Here is a 17,665-nt window from a genome sequence, read left to right on the forward strand (position 1 = left end):
TGTAGAATGCTAAGTAAAGAACAATTGTTAACTGATTTCTGAAGATGTATGATAAATAACCAGCAGAAAGAACTAAAAGTGCTGGAATTGGTTGGTGGACTAAGAAAACAGAGATATAAGAAGCTATTAAAAATGAAAGAGATCCAAAACATTGTATTTCACAAGAAAAATACATGGAAATGCCCTTATGAGCTATTATAGGCTGAATTATAAAACCCCAAACTCATATGTTGAGTTCCTAACTCCCAGTATTTTAGAAATTTATTTGGAAGTAAAGTTCCTGATGTAATTAATTACACTAACATGAGGTCATTAGGATGAATCCTAATCAAACATGGCTAGTTTCCTTGAAAATGGAATAAGTGTGGTCACAGAAATATGCAAACAATGAGATCAGATGAAGATGAAGGTAGAGGCGTGGGTCATGTTTCTACATACCTAGAATGTCAAAGATCTTCACCCAAGCAACAACACATAGGCAAGGTCCTGGAGCAGATTCTCTTTTAAAACTTTCACAAAGAACTATCCCTGCCTATACTTTGATCTTGGAATTTTAGCATCCTGAAATATAAGACAATAAATTTCTGTTGTTTAGACCAACCAGTTTGTTAATCTGTTACAGCCACCCACCCAGGTAAACTAGTGTTATGTATATCTAACATCCAGAGTGAGACATGTTTTTCAATGGCAATTATTCAAAGTTCCCATGAAAATTAGTGTTCCAAGGGTTCTTGTTTCCTGGAAGGAAAGATTCATGAGGATCAACTCCAATTTTTCTGAGGCTTAATTATTGTGGGAACATTCTTTATTTCCACTGCTCTTTACTCTGAACCTACTTCTAATAAAAAAATTGCTGTTAATTAAGAAAAGAATGAAAAAGAGGTCCAAAAAGGAATCCAAATTTGTAGGGAAGAAATATCAATGTTTCTGTAATTTTGACAAATTACTTCCAAGCTAATGGCTTGTCCTTATTAATTCTTTACTTACAATGCCAAAAACTTCTGCAAAACAGTACATGTTTGTGAGTAAATTCCATGTGAAGAACATAGTATCTTTGTCTCATTTCTCATCACTGATTTAATTTTAATTTATTTTTGTTAGTATGTATTTGAAGTACATAATGTTTACATTATTTGTATGGAATTGGTAATTTAATTGAAAAATTTATGAGGAACACTGTAATAATTTGTTATATCTATAGAGTGGAATGATCAAAACAGAGCTATACTTCCATACTCTGCAATATTCAGAAATTTTCATTGATACATTCTGTGTGTTACAACTGAATAAAAAGGCCCTTCGAGTTATTCAGTGGGTGTTTTTCTAACTGCACCTCAAATATATAGTCAAAGATATATAGGGAACAAAATGTTAGTTTTCAATTATTTAACAATTTTAATTGCAGAGATAGGATATATATTGGTGGTAAGCAATGGAAAACCTTTTAAATGGTTAAAATCCATAAAGATTCACCTAGCAAGACTTAGCTATATTTTTATACAATGAAGTAATTCAGGCAAAATAACATTAAGAAATATGAAGACTCCTTGTAAATGCATTGGTATCTCAGTTTGCATGCACTTTTGTTCATGAACTCTGCATCTGATGACAAATACGAATTTTCAGGAAATTGAATGTGGCCATCTCTTCCACAACTGTGGAACAAATTAAGTTTGTGAACTGAGGTACCACTGCATTGTTTTTTACTTTCCTATTTGAATTCTAGCTACTGTTCCTTAAAAGAGATTGTTAAACTTTTCTACAAATGATTGGTTTTTTAAAAAGAGGATTCTCCAAAACTGTATAAGGTGAATATTATAATTATTCACCCTCATCTTTGCACACTTAAGTAAATGTAAAGCACTAAATAAAAGTATATATGTATGTGTCCATAATTATGAAAATAACACCAGAGATAATTAACTTATAAAGAGAAAATGCTTTCTTTGGGACACATATTTGAAGTTTCCAGTCCATCATCTGTTGTACCTATTGCTGTTGGCCTATGACAAGGGAGCATATCATGGCAGGAGTGGGTAGTAGAGGAAAAACACTCACTTCAACAGGCAGAAAACAAACTGGAGAATGAGGAAAAGGCAATATGCTCACAACCCCATTGAAGACATGCCTTCAATGACCTAAGGATCTCCCAAGAGGCCCCATCTCCCAAATGTTCTACATCCCCTCAAATGAGCACTCCTGAGAACTAACCCTTTAACATAGAGACTTTGGGGAATATTCAAGATTCAGACTACAGTAATGTATATGTAAATACATAGAAATTGATCATGAATAATCCACACCCAGCTGGTTTCTTCTATATACCCAATTGACTCATTCTATAGTGGCTAATTTTGGTGGCAAATGAGATAGAAGGGAGGTTCATACTGAAAAAAACTCAACAGTCTTCCAAGTATTTAAATTTTGTGTGAACTATTCACAATGAGACTGTTTCTGTGGACTATTTGTCCAAGAACTTACACTCCTTTATGAATACAAAGGAAATGTATCACATATATTTTAGGGTAGAGAAGCTCTTGCTGAAGTCTAAAATGACAGAAGAAAATAAGAACATAGTTATAGAAATATAACTTTGAAATGTAAACTTTTGGTGCATCAACAACTTAACATGCTAAGGGTAAATATACTGAGGAAATGATTATAGCGTGTTTTCTAGACCAAGTGGCACTGATTATAATAGTGTATCACTAAAATATGAATGGGGAAGGGGAAGCTCATAAATGATCATATAAAAAAATCTTTAGTAGGCAGTTCATAAAAGAATAAAAAAATGTAAATGTGTAAAACAATGCTGAATTACAGTAGTAGTCAAAGAAATACACTTAGGAAAACATGACTGAAAATTAAATGAAATTGAAATTTTCTATGAAATTGTCAAAGATTAAAATAATAATAAAATTCAGTGTTGCCAAGTGGGAGGGAAATAATCATGAGCTCAAACTCAAAAGGCAAAAAAGATTTGTTAGGGTCCTCCTCCCCTCCCTTCCAGCATGGTGCCCTCGGCCCCGCTGTTGCTGGACTTCCTGCTCCTCGCCCTGGAGCTGCGGCCCCGGGGGGAGGCAGCCGAGGGCCCCGCGGCGGCGGCGGCGGCGGTGGCCGGGGCCGGGCTGGGGCCGCGGGGGGAGCGCGCCTGCAGGTCGGCCCCATCTGCGGGGCCCGAGCCCGACGGCTGCCCCGTGTGCGTGTGGTAGCAGCACAGCCGCGAGCTGCGCCTGGAGAGCATCAAGTAGCAGATCCTGAGCAAACAGCAGCTCAAGGGGGCGCCCAACATCAGCCGCGAGGTGGTGAAGCAGCTGCTGCCCAAGGCGCCGCCGCTGCAGCAGATCCTGTACCTGCATGACTTCCAAGGCGACGGGCTGCAGCCTGAGGACTTCCTGGAGGAGGACGAGTACCACGCCACCACTGAGACCGTCATTAGCATGGCCCAGGAGACGGACCCCGCAGTACAGACAGATGACAGTCCTCTCTGTTGCTATTTCCACTTCAGCCCCAAGGTGATGTTCACAAAGGTACTGAAGGCCCAGCTGTGGGTGTACCTTCTGCCCCTGCCCCGCCCAGCCACAGTCTACCTGCAGATCTTGCGATTGAAACCCCTAACTGGGGAAGGGACTGCAGGGGGGTGGGGTGGGTGGAGGCCAGCGTCACATCCGTATCCGTTCACTCAAGATTGAGCTCCGGCCACTGGCAGAGCATCGACTTCAAGCAAGTGGTTCACAGTTGGATCCGCCAGCCACAGAGCAACTGGGGCATCGAGATCAACGCCTTTGATCCCAGTGGCACAGACCTGGCTGTCACCTCCCTGGGCTTGGAAGCTGAGGGGCTGCATCCTTTCATGGAGCTTCGAGTCCTAGAGAACACAAAACGGGCCCTGCGGAACCTGGGCCTGGATTGTGATGAGCACTCAAGCGAGTCCCGCTGCTGCCGATATCCCCTCACAGTGGCCTTTGAGGCTTTGGGGTGGGACTGGATCATCGCACCTAAGCGTTACAAGGCCAACTACTGCTCTGGCCAGTGCGAGTACATGTTCATGCAAAAGTATCCACGCAACCACTTGGCGCAACAGGCCAATCCAAGAGGCTCTGCTGGGCCCTGCTGCACCCTCACCAAGATGTCCCCAATCAACATGCTCTACTTCAATGACAAGCAGCAAATTATCTACGGCAAGATCCCTGGCATGGTGGTGGATCGCTGTGGCTGCTCCTAAGGTGGGGGACGGTGGATGTCTTCCCCACAGACTCTACCCTGAGACCCCCCAGCCCTGCCCCTTCCCCCAAGCCCTACAGCTCCCTCTACCTCTTCCCATGAACATCACACCTTGTTCCCTTGACCAAGCAGTGTGCAATACAACAGAGGGAGGCAGGTGGGGACTGAAGGATGAGGGGTTGGGAGAAAGGGAGAGAGGTACGGTCAGGGTAGTGTTTGAGGTTTGCAGGTAAGGAGGTTTGTCAAGAAGATAGAGAGATGTAGAGACAAGAGGGATTGAGACAGAGGAACAAACAGTAACACTGAGAAGGCAAAGGAATAGAGAGGCAGAAGACACCGACTAGGCAGAGACAAACACTGAAAGAGACTGAAATGGAGTAATAAATGAAAGCCCCACACCAAGCCTCCTTTCTTCTACTGGCAAGGTGAGGGGCTTTGTAGTTTGGGGAGAACCCCTGACTACTCAGTAGGAGAGGAAATCTATCCATTCTTAGCTTCTTCCCTCTCTTCCTCCAGCCGTGGCAGGGGAAGGGAAGTGAAGGCAGGGGCAAAAGGATTTGGGAATTTTATTTATTTATTTATTTATTTATTTATTTATTTATTTATTGTGACTTTTCATTTTTTGGTATTTGGCTTTACTGGAATAGGAGGGCCCCTGCCCACTATGCCCCATTTGTCCCTTATTCCCCAAACCCGGCTCTTCCCCAAGACCCACCCACTTAAGCACTTGTATAAAGCTTCCAGGGTTGGGAATGGGAGTAAAGGGCAAGATGGTTGACACATGTATGTTTCTAACCCATAAGTACCCTAACTAACCTTCTTGAGCCAAAGCAAATGGTCATAGAAACAGTAAAAGGTTAGGATTTAAGAGCTAGGGAAAGGGGAGTCCTCAACTGCTGCTAACCCTCAGGCCAGCTTTCTTCATGGTACTGATTTATTTAGCCAGAGGGCACAGCCTGCTTAAACCCAAATTCCCCTCAGTGGAGAGAGACCAAAGACCCTGTGGAATGTCCCTGGTCCCAGCCTCTATCTTCAGGTCAAAGAAAAAAAAAAAAAGATCTGAGTCCCCCAGGTCTGGGAAGGATTTGGAGGGGTCAAGAAAGGAGTGGTTAAGTAGGCTGAAGGTTACAGGGCATTTGAATCCAAATCACTGCTCTGGGCTAGGGAATAGAGCGAGCAGACCAAGGTGGAAGGGATTCTGGAGGGGGACATTTTAGTCCCCCAACCCCAAAGCTCAGGGTAGGAAGGAAAATAAAGGGAGCAGAGTGTCTATAATTTTTATTTTTTATTTTTGGAATACAGCAGTATCTGGCAGCAGGGAGGGAACAGTACAGTGGGGAAAGGCACCTGACAAGGCCAGTTACAGCAGAGGATGGGAAGGACAGAGACTCCCTGGTTTGGAAGGATAGGAAGCAGGCAGACTGGCTGCCACTTCAAGTCATTAGCTGGGGCCATTCATTCATCCCACAATCCTGATGCACACTCCTCTGGACTCACTGGGCCTCAGTTTCTTCCCCTCAACAGAATGAGAAATAGCAGCACCCACCACAGCCGAGAGATGAATTCTGAGCACTTACCATGGGCACTTTATGGACATAAAATACCTCTCATTGTGGGACCAGATAACCAGGGCACCAGAGCAATGGTGAAGAGATGTGAGGCTTAGAGGAGTCACTGGCTTCAGAGAATACACGTTTCCTCCTGCCTGCCAGCTGGAGTGCCTGAAGTCAAGGAGTTCAGAATCTCCATACCCTACCCATACCTCAGCAGCTGACCTCTTGGCTCCAGGCTAGAGCCTAGAGAATGTCAGGAGAGGAGAGAGTGAAAACCTGCAGCAGAATTACCACTCTAAATAAATCCAGCAGTTATGGTCTGGTAGCAACAGTACTGAACTGAAGTAAAGCCCATACTGGAGAGCAAACCTGGAAGGCTTATTCTTCCTAAGCATATGTCTCTCCTGCTTGGACTGGACCATGGAAGGGGCAAAGGTATGTGGTCACCCTGGGAAAGTAATATTGGTGAGCTTGAGCATCTTACTCCTATTCTCATAGTGAGAAAATGAGACAAGGTGTTTCAGTAGAGGAATAAGCAGGAGCTGTTAAGCTTTTCAACTAACCTCCCATATAGCAGCTATGTCAACTCCAAGCCTCTCCTCTCTGGCCCTGTTCTTCATCCTTTCTGCCTCAATGGAGAATAAGACACCTGATGATCAATACCATTCACATTTCCTTGGTGGTAGGAGAGGATTAGGAGAGTGAAGATAATTCCCCAAAGGTCAAATACCTCTTGATCTTGGGACAGGGTAGGGATTGGGCAGTAAGCATCAGGTAACTTCCCTCTACAGAGTCTAGAGAGCTGGGGCACTAAACTTGGGGGACACTTAAAGATACTGCCCCTTGAGTACCACCAAATAAACATCTTTGCAAGACAGGAGGGGGAGTTCCTTTTACGAATGTAAGTCTATGAGTTGAAGTCTCAGTCTGCTGTTCTTCCTTATCCCCAAAAAGCATGGGATAGAGAGGCTTGGGGACACGGCCCAGCAACCCAGCAGGAGCAACCCTCCCCCACCTTATTTGTGTGAACCTGGCCAGCGCCCCTCTGAACATATTATTAGTGTGATTATTTACTTTGTGTATTTGTTACATCATGGAGTGATTGCCTTTGTTTGTTAAGAGTGTCTGAGGAATATGGGGCTGACAGGGCATTGGAATGCCGGGAAAGGACTTCTTCACTGAAATCAAGGCTTCCTGGAAGGAACCACTGCAAAAAGGCCATCAAGCAGTTTTCAAGTTATGTGACAGAGGCCAAAGATGGCCATAGGGTGCTCTGAGTTTTGCGATGGTCACATGACACAATCCAGCACTTGAACCTGAAAAAAGAAAGATAAAAGCAGTCAAAGAGTTTAGAGAAAAAAAAAAAAAAGAAAGATTTGTTAAAAAAAATAAGGAAAAGAAATTCTGGAGAAAAATTAGGCAATGTGTATCAAAAATCTTTAAACTTGTGTTTATTTATTTTTTTGCACAGAAATGTTTCTAGGAATTACTTTTAAGGACATAATTGCATGTGTAAAATGATTAATATGTATGTATGGTTATCATAGTGACTAAAAAGGAAATTTTTAAATAATTCAAAATACCAAATTATTTGAAATTTAAATGAATAAAATGAAATGTCATTGAAATACTAGTGTTTATTGCACTTACTATCATACTACCTCTAGACATACATTTAAAAATCAATTTACAAAAAAAGATTATATTAGGAGAAAATATATATAAGAATAATATATGAAATAATATATAATGTTTATATCTTTGTTTAAAGTATTTCATATAAGAATAAATATTTTATAGATAGCTATCACTGGATAGTCTGAATTTGGATGATTTTATTTTCTCCTCTTTGCTTATTTTTTGCAATAAACATTGATTACATTTACAATAAAATCAGTTTATTGAAAATAACCTCTTTTGCAGTACATGCAGAACATTTATAACCATATTTGTTATCTTTTATTTTTGGCAAATAATACAAATAGAAATAAATCTTCTAATGTTCCAATTGTAGCACTTTTTGAGTTCTGCTTAAGTTTAAAAGCCATTTAATCTCTGATCTTGACAGGATTCCTTGAGTGACCAACTTAACATGAATTGACATCAAAATGTCAGCAGTAAAGATTTAATGCAAAAGGATTTTTTAAAACAGGATGAAATGAGATAACCTAAGAGAGTGAGAAAGGAAACAGCAGAACATTTAATTGAGAAAACAAATGTATGCTAGTTTTAGGGTTTTCAGAACTTTATTAGACTTTTCACTGAAGCAACCTATCTGATGCAATTGGTAGCAGGCTACATCTTCTCCAATATCCCCTCTAGCCTCTGAAAAAAACTGGTATTTCTCTAGCAGCTTTAGAAATTCAATTTTCATATAAGAATTGTACCTGCTCAATTTTACAGCTTTAATTTAGTCAGAGTCTTTACGTATTTTCCAGGAGTTTGATTACTTTAGATTAGCATGAAATACAATAATATAAGGAACTAATAAAATTGGCATTTTTGGTCATTTATATGTTGTGACACATTTTCATTTACGTCATTTGATTTGCTCCACATAAAAATAGTGTAAAAGTAGATATTTTAATCTCATACAGAGGAAGAGTTTTTCCTAATCATGCAGCCATGCATGCCATCCTAGAAATTCTAATAACAACACAAGAATAAAAAATAACATTTGAAAGGTAGCTCTGCATGGCCCAGTCACTTTACTAATGCTTTACATAATTCATTTACACTTTGAATAATAGATTGGAACGTTATTTCCATTCCCATAAAGATTTTGAAATTATGACACATCAATGTAAATTTACCTGATATCATTTGGCTACTAAGTGATATTTTCCCCTGCTCTAGATTCACTTTCTGAGGAACATTTGTCCAAGTTCTTGTTTCCATATACATTTTATATTCAATGTATGGGAGGAAAACAGATTGGATTAAAATGCAGACTAGGGATTTATGAACCAAGCAGTTTGCCTTACGATATGCACAGGAGCTGAACTGCTAACCTGTGTGTTCCAGATGGGAGGAGCCCAGTGAAGAACACTGAAATCTCTCTCCCGCATCCTCGGCTTTGGTTTTACTGCCTTGAGGCCTAAGAAATGCTGGCTGGGGATTTAGCTCAGTGATTCTACTGCCTGCCTCACAAGCTCAAGGTCCCAAGTTTGATCCCTGGTACCAAAAAAAAAAAAAAGAAAGAAATGAATGAACTCAGCAAAGTCAAAGGAACTAGACAACACATAATGCAAAGAGAGAAAAGTGTTAAACAATTGGATTCAATGTAATAAACATGGCAAAAAATGGGATAGGACTGCAGGGAAGTTAATTCCAAGATTTTACAGTTTTCTCCTTCCTTCTGTGGAATATATTTTTAAAAATTTAGGAGCTATAAATTTCCCAGAAAATGTCTATGGAACAAAGAAATTATTAAAGATTAGAAAAGATTACCAGAATTCAATAGCAGTAACCTGCCTATCCCAGTCGTCTCCTAGCTGTTAATTTGTAATTGATTGTATGTAAGCTTGATTTTATGGATGCACGTGGAGAACATATTTAATCATGTTATATTTATTATACATCTAATTAGCTTAAATAAAAATGTGTGAAATGTCAGTGAAAAGAAACTCATTACTGTAAATGACATTTAAAAGAGGAAAGTGGCTTCTGTTTACTTTTTGACATTCTTTTATTTTTCAAGGAATGGATTACGTTATTTGTAAAGTACTAAGTATTTGTTTTATTTAGGAAATTTAATTGGCGTAAAATCTAAAATACTGATCAATTGAACAACACGTATATACTCAGTTTTGGATAGTGGAGACTAGAATAAATTAGACTGAAATAATTTGTATTAATAAAGAGTTATGATTAATATAAGACAATATTATTGGAAGTTGTTATCCTATTTTGTGGATACTTTAAAGATGTTGTGTTTTTTCATTTATTCATATGAAAATTGTTATAGATTCAATTACAACAATGCTAGACATCTTTTTATCTGAAGACTTTCTAGGAGACACAGTTGATTAAAGTATATTAAATAATTTCAGAAGTGTCTCTGGGCTTCACTGCACATTGCAATTCTCTGAAAGTTTTACAAAATACTCATGCCTAGCACTCTTCCCAGACAGTTCCTAATTTAATTGCTTTGAGCCATAGCTTGTGTATCAGAAATATTCAAAGCTCCGCAGTGTAATAGAACACTAGTTTTAGAATTCTGTTATTGCTACTTGACCCTGATTGGCATATGTTAAGGCAGAAGCAACCCAAGGCAGTCTGGGGAAGTCAGATAGAAGGAGAAAGAGTTAATTACATACGTTCCTTGAACATATGAGTGCCTCATTAGTACTGTGAGTATAGTAACAAAACAAAATAAAAACAACAAATGACCTCTTGATTAAAGTAAATATGTTTCAGGGTGTGGGAAGCTTAAGGGAAGAACTACATAAAAGAAATATTTCTGCATAATTTTTACGTAATTCTTGTGATTCTTTAGGATAAAATTGCCTTTCATTTGATAACTATATATGAATAATAACTATATACTGAAGATAACTAGAAAGGGGAAAATATATGAGCCTTGTTCAAAACAGCTTGCACTTAAATAAATAATATGTATATATAGTAATATATAATGTATATATAGAACTACAAACACACACATGCACACATGATGTGCACAAACAAGTATGGCTACAAAGATAGATGAACAATGCTTCAGCAGAAATACAAGTCAACTAACTATGGAAACATTTCTTGGGCTCAGAGGAAGAAGATTGATTCATCCAGAATTTTGCATTGCTAATAATAGTAAACTTTTACAGAAAAGCATAATAATCAAAATATATTTTTTAATTTATGTGAATTTTGTTCATAAAATTTCTTATAGAGAAGGATGCTGCTGTATTTATTTCTACATGTTCTCAGTCTAGTAGAGTTTAAGTCATAGGGGAGAAAGTACTACATGTGTGGTTGAAGTAACAACATATAATGTAAATTTGCAAATAATACAAGAGGAAAAATTGATGGATTAAGACTAGTTTAAAATTTCCCAGGCCGGGGATTTAGCTCAGTGGTTTTGCCACCTGCTGCGCAAGTACAAGGACCCGAGTTCAATCCCTGGTACCAAAAAAAAAAAAAATTTTCCTCCATTTGAAAATAAAACAGGGTAAGTCTAGCTAAGGATGTGCTATAGTTTAGAATGGGAATGTTCCCCATTCTGTATAAAAAGCCTTGGTCCTTAGCTTGGCTTTACTGGAAGGCAGTGGACATTTTTAAGAAGTGGGGCCGGTGGGAAGGTTAGGTCACTGAGGGGATGCCCTCAACACAGATAATGGGACATCAGTCTCTTTCTCTCTCTCTCTTTCTCTCTCTCTCTCTCTCTCTCTCTCCTTCATGTCCACTATAATGTGATCAAATTACTCCACCATGTGCTCCATGGCTCCGAAAGAAATTGAGCCATGTAATAAAACTTTAAAAACTCTGAAAAAAATAAACCTTTCTTCTTTTTTAAGTATATTATTTCAAGTAATTTGTTACAATAATAAAAAGCTGATTAACATAGACTATTACAAGCCAGAAAGGATCTTTCTGAATCTGCATTCTTAATCCAAGAACTAATGCAAAACAGGCTCACCTAATTTATGTAGATACGCATTGAAAAAGGTTACAGATACTCAATCTAGGCGAAGCTTCCAGGAAACTTTTCATTCTACATTGCAAACTGGTTCATTAAGTGATCAGCAACCCCTATCGTCTTGAGAAAATTTCAATCCAGAAAGTCACAGTGCTCAATAGATCTGTGGTAGTTCATAGAAGCAAAGCTGATGTTTTATTAGCAGTTGTCCTCTTTCTCCCACATAATAAAACTCTGAATCGTTTTTGAACATTACTTGCACACATTTGGTTGGTGGAACCTGAACACAGGTCCTTATTTTAAAACCAATACTAATTATTATGGGTCACTGGCACAGCAGGAATTACATCATTGTCAACAAGTTATTTTGCTAATTTGAAATTAATAAAAATAACTCTGAGACCCTAAGGGACTCACTCACCCCAAACTGTAGGCGTCAGTATTAATCAAGAGGAGCCGTAAATGACTTAACAAATGTTATCATTCATATCTAGATGTCCCTCAAAGCCTCATGTGATCACAGAAAGGGCTTTTGAAAGGTGACTGGTTTTTTTTTCCCACAAAAACAAGCAGGCTTTATTGCAGTATTACAAAACACTTTCCATTTTGGCAATATTTTACAATGCACTTTGCTTCAAGAGTTGGGAAGAAGGTTGGAAACTAAAAAGGGAAATTTCAATGACATTTCTAAAAGAAAAACTGTCCTATCCCTCCCACCCAAATAAAAATCCAAATGTCACTTAATTTCACTACCCAAGAAGAGGCCACGAGGAAAGCAGCAGGCAAAACTCTGGCAATTTCACTGTGGATCACGTCAGAGACAAAGGAACATTCAAAACAGTCATCAGTATGGTGGGTTGCACTGATCATTTCTGTAGTCATTTCTGCCTCCCATTTTGCCTCCATAGCCACCTCGGTCTCCTCCATAGCCACCACTTCTGTCCCTACCATAGCCACCCCCACTTCTGTCCCCACCATAGCCGCCTCGGTCTCCACCTCTGCCCCCACAACCTCCGTAGCCTCTTTCTCCACCGTAGCCTCTCCCCCGGAAATCTCCTCCAGAGAGACAAGAGTACTCCGGTCTAGGCTCATCGCACTGATTACAGGAATTTCTTCGAGCAAAGTTTGCATTTCCACATGACGGATTAGAGCAAACCCAGTCCCCATTTTTGGGGTCTCCACCTCTCCCCTGAAAGCTTCCACGGCCTCTATAGTCTCCACGGCCTCGCCGCCAACCTCCACTTCCACTTCCTCTCATGAATTCAGGTCTTCGAATGGCAAAGGACACTTTAATGATGTTGTCATGGAATTATTTTCCATCAAACCAGTCAATGGCTGCCTTAGCTGAAGGAGGGTCATCAAATGGCACTGTTGCCTCCCGTTTTGGTTTCCCTGTCTTTGTGTAAAGATTTATCATTGGTTTTCCAGTTTTCTTGTTTGTCTTGATAATTCCTATTTGTTTAAAGAATTCTCCTACTTGATCTGTGCATACATCCTCCCCAAGTCCTTGCACAAAGATTGTGTTGTTATCTGAATTATCAGATTCTAAATCAGTATCTGGTCTGGGTCCATAATCCCTGTGACCACCAAAATTTTTGAAGCCACCGCGGTCAGTCACCACCACTTGATCCTGTCATAGGACCTCTTCCATCCTTGTCATATCCTCCACGCCCTCTACCTCCTCCCTGTGACCAGTCATATCCTCTATTATCTTCTCCATACCTACTCACATCACTATGGTCATCTTGTGTATGGTGACTGTAGTTTTCCCTTTGTGAATGATAGGACTGCTGGTTTTGATTATAGGAATCATGCTGCTGATTATAATTTGATTGATCATCATATGAGCCTTGATGTTGATCATAGCTTGACTGCTGGTCATAGGAATCTTGCTGACCATAGTTTGATTGGTCATATGAAGGTGCTCTTCCATCTTGGCCTCCTGATGATTCTGTGTGTTGCTGTCCCTGGTTATTGTACGACTGCTGGATGTACGAACTCTGTTTTTGATTCTCATAACCACCGTAAGACTGTGTATAACCTGATTGGCTTTGTCCATAACTGGAGTAACTGCCATAGTTCTGCCCATATGAAGAATCAGTCGTTTGTCCATAGCCAGAATAGCTTTGTGGTGCTTGTCCATAGCCTTGGTTGCCTTGATTTCCATAGGAAGAATAACTTTGCTGCTCACCCTCAGACTGACCATAACTTCCAGAATCCGACATGACTAAGGGCTGTGGCGTGGAGGCCCATGCGAGAGCCAGATGGCGGTGGCACAGTGGCTGAAGCTGTTCTGAGGGCGGAGAGGCAGGCTGAGGTGGACTGCGGGACCGTAGCAGCAGAAAGGTGACTGTTTTATGTGGCCATTATATGCAGCTGGCTTGCTGTTAGGAGTAGGGTTGGGTCAAAAGCGTTGGGTCACCGTGGGAGTAATCTGGAAGGTTCCATTTCCCTTCCTGCCTCTTTCCTTTGCTCTGCTTCCCAGTGGACATGCGGTGAGCAGCTTTTCCTCTGCCCTGGCTCCCTATTTTGGAGCCAGCAAGTTATGGGTAAGCCAAAATAAACCGTTCCTCCTTTAAGTTCTGGATGTTGAGTATTAAGTTCTGGGGACTAGGAAGGTGATAAGACATCACACATGAGTTGTAAGGATTTTTTTCATTAAGTTTATTGGTACATTTTAGGTATACAATACAGTTACATTCATCATTGGGAACTTCTATCTTAACATGACGTATTTTGATTCTTATTTTTTCTCCATCCCCTGCCCTCCCTTCACCCCCTCCACCCCTCCTTATTTACAAAGAGTTTGTTTCCATGCGTAAATACCGAATAGTTTCTCTGGTGTGAGAAACTGAAAGTGTAAATAAGGATCAAAATGAATAACTGATAATGTGAAATAGGAAGAAAAGGTCTAAAGGGGTAGGGGAAGTGGGAGGGGTAGGGGAAAGGAAAGAAGGGAAAGGAAAAATAGGAGGAAAGGAATTTTTAATGAATAAGAAACTCATTCCCTGAATTTCTAGTTTATTTAGTCACATATTAAATCATAATATTCTCTTTGGGGATAAAGATACAGGGAACTTTCTAAGTTTCCCTAGACTCCAGCATCTAAAAAGTTTCTCTCACGACACTTGCCTCAATAGTATTCCTGAATTGAACTAGGAATCTAATAATTTCTGTCAGATTAGCCCTGATCAAGCTTCAAGTAAGCTTTGAGAAATGAAACTTTCAAGACTTTCTTGTTCAATAAAACTACCAGTTCTCAGTCCTTGTGTACCTATAACGCAGCTGGAGTGCTGGCATTTTCCACTCTCTTTCAAAGCCTTGTTCCCATTCTTCCCATCATATCTCCATTTGATCATGTGTCCCAAAGTCATGGTGAGTGCTCCTTCTTTCTAGATGCTGTTAAGAGAACAAGTCTTAGGGAAGAAAATAATGGAAAATAATCTGATCTATCAAAAATCCCTCTAATCAGCCTTTAAGGCAATGCTGGTTGGTAATAAATGACTTCTTTCTACTAATCCTATAAAATATGATCAAATATAACAGTTTCCTTCATCTTTATATGACAAAAAGCTAATAAAGATTCAAAGGCTGTTTTTTTTATGAAAAGAGCAAGAATCAGGATATATATGTTTTCAGAGCTTGCATGTGATGGTCATAAGTGATGGTCTTCTGGTTATTGACCATAGTCTGTCTTCAGTGAGATACCAAGTTTCAGACTCTTGAATTTTTTATGCCAATAAAACTCATCTTTAAATATTTGTATTGATAGATTTTCACTCTCTAGACTGACTGCTCCTGCTGTTTCCTAATGCACTGTTTCAGTTTTACCAATCTTTTTTTGTGCTGCTAGATTTATTATTAGAAGTTTTAGCTACCACCTTTCCATATTTTATTAACAAATGTCTGAATTTTATTTTTTTAATTTCTTTTCACTAACTTGTACATTTTGATGCTTTTAATATATCTCTGCATTTCTTCAAATTTAAATGATCTATTTTTTAATAATTTAAAATTATTTAAACTTTGAAGGTAGAAATTTTGAAGTTGCCATTGTCTCCAGCCCTCCATGTGGTTTTGCTCACCAAGGATTCAATTACCTGTGGTTAAACATAGTCTGAAAATCATGGAAGTTTCAGAAACAACAATTTCATAACTTTTAAATTGCTCATCACTGAGTAACATTATACAACCTTGCACTGTCAGGCTGGGTCTCAGCTGACATTAATCACCACTTTGCCCTGGGTATCCACACCGTGTAGGCTACTAGCCATTTAGTTACCTAGTGGCTATCATGCTTGTCAGAGGACTCTCCCAGTATAGCAGTGCTTGTGTGCAATTCATCTTTATTTGCTTAATAGTTGCTCTAAAGCACAAGAATAGTGATGCCACCAATTCAGGTATGTCAATGACAAGCACTAATGTGCCTCCTTTAAATTAAAATGTGAAAATTCAATATTTTAATAAAGATTGGGACTTTATTAGTATAACATTCATTACAGCATATTGTTATAATTATTCTATTTTTATTGTTGATTGCTGTTAGTTTTTTACTGTACCGAACTTATACATTAAACCTTATTATAAGTTTGTTTATATAGGAAGAAACACAATATATAGAATCCAGTATTGTCTACTGTCTTAAGCATCCACTGGAGAACAAGGAATATATCTCTGATGGATGAAAAGGGAAACACTACACTTTCAAATCACAAAAAGTTTAGAGACATTCTTAAGCTCAAAAATCTTAAGTGGCACTAACCATAACCCTAATATTGCAAATAAAATGACTGAATGAAACACTGATATGTGAATTGACCTGGTAGGGAGAAACCACTGAGTTTTTTAAATAGGAAACAGAGCCACCACTTGTAGTTTCCAATAATTTTTAACTTTAAAATTAAAAGCACCTTTCTCAGACACCATGGAATAGTAACATGAGCCACTTGGGTTAGTGAAATTGAAATTTCTGGTCACTACCCTGAGGTTTCCCAGATCAATCTGCCCTACTTATAGCATTAAAATTAATGATTGTCTCACCACAAGGTTAAGAGGATAAATTCATCGATTTGTTATTACATATTTTAAAAAGGAAAACTAATTGTTTTTACAACAAAATCCAAGCTGACCAATGAAACAGCAAGTTCCAGATAATCTAGAGCAATGTGTAGACTTATTTAAGCCAATTAAAGTAATCTCTACAATCGCAAGGCAGGCAGCACTGAAAAGAGGCCTGAATTTGAAGGTTGAGGGACAGAAGTTGAAAGTCTTCAACACATCACTGATTTTGAGGAATAACCATGTTTATAATGCACCAGAGTTCTGGGATGTCCAGTTGCATCAAGCTGAGATTTTTGTTTGTTTGTTCTTTTGGTAATAGAAACACTCCTATAGTGCCTAAATGAAATGTAATAAGTGATTTATATTTATTAATTCATCATATCTTCATTTTAAAAATAATAAATCTATGACATTGTTTTTATTAATGTTTCACATTACACACAAGGAAATGAGTTACCAGGATGTGACCACAGTGGGTCTGAAAAGATGTAGAATTTCCACTCTTAAATTTGGTTATAAAACCCAGAGTCTTGTCTGGTAGAGTACACAAAGTTTTGAAGAGTGGTATAAAAATTGTTGATGTTTACTTGGGAGTTTATGATGTGCTAAACTCTGCTCTCAGTGCTTCCCGTGTATGGTTCACAATTTCCATATCAAACATGTCCCTGCCAGATTGTGCTGAGCTGCCTTGCACTACTGGATGTGGGATCCACTAGAAAACCTGAGGCTGTGTTTCTGAGTATTTCCAGGAATTAAGCACAGTGTGATCATAGCTAAACCACCACACTTATGTTGGTTTCTATCTTCTCACGAGATCTGAAGACTAATCATGGTCCTTTCTCTAGGCTGTTTCAGGAATCATGCGGATAGAGGTTCGTGGGACACCTTTGAACTTTATAAAATGTCATATGAAGCTTCTCTCCCACCCCTCCCTTGGCACCTCCTTTTTGCATGCTGCCCTCATCTAGGATCATCCCCCACTACTTCTCAGGTGTGGACATTGCTAACATTTTCTGGTTTTGTAACTTCCATAACAAAACTCTTATCCTCAGAGGCTTCTCCTGGGTAATGTAATTGTTCTCAACAAGACATCACACTAATGAATCCTTGTTAAAAGCAGTTAATGTCTGAAATTTAACTGTTAAACACCAGGAGTTTATTAGCAGACATCTCTGGAGAAGAGGGTGGA

The 17,665-nt window shown here is 39.1% G+C and overlaps 1 protein-coding gene and 1 pseudogene across 1 annotated transcript; one reads left to right on the forward strand and one right to left on the reverse strand.

Annotated features, from left to right (window-relative positions):
- The first annotated feature begins 3,011 nt into the window (after positions 1 to 3,011).
- LOC101702110 (growth/differentiation factor 11 pseudogene) lies at positions 3,012 to 4,388 on the forward strand (annotated as a pseudogene).
- Positions 4,389 to 11,962: 7,574 nt separating this feature from the next.
- LOC101723502 (TATA-binding protein-associated factor 2N-like) lies at positions 11,963 to 13,660 on the reverse strand. The gene is given in 2 exon segments (XM_087190324.1): positions 11,963 to 13,027; positions 13,029 to 13,660. Coding segments are annotated over 2 exon segments (1,380 nt in total). The 5' UTR covers positions 13,641 to 13,660; the 3' UTR covers positions 11,963 to 12,259.
- Positions 13,661 to 17,665: the final 4,005 nt, after the last annotated feature.

The sequence above is a fragment of the Heterocephalus glaber genome, unplaced genomic scaffold (genome assembly GCF_053883595.1).
Source record: "Heterocephalus glaber isolate CG9 unplaced genomic scaffold, H.glaber_assembly_v1.0 deba00000331, whole genome shotgun sequence".
Taxonomy (NCBI): domain Eukaryota; kingdom Metazoa; phylum Chordata; class Mammalia; order Rodentia; family Bathyergidae; genus Heterocephalus; species Heterocephalus glaber.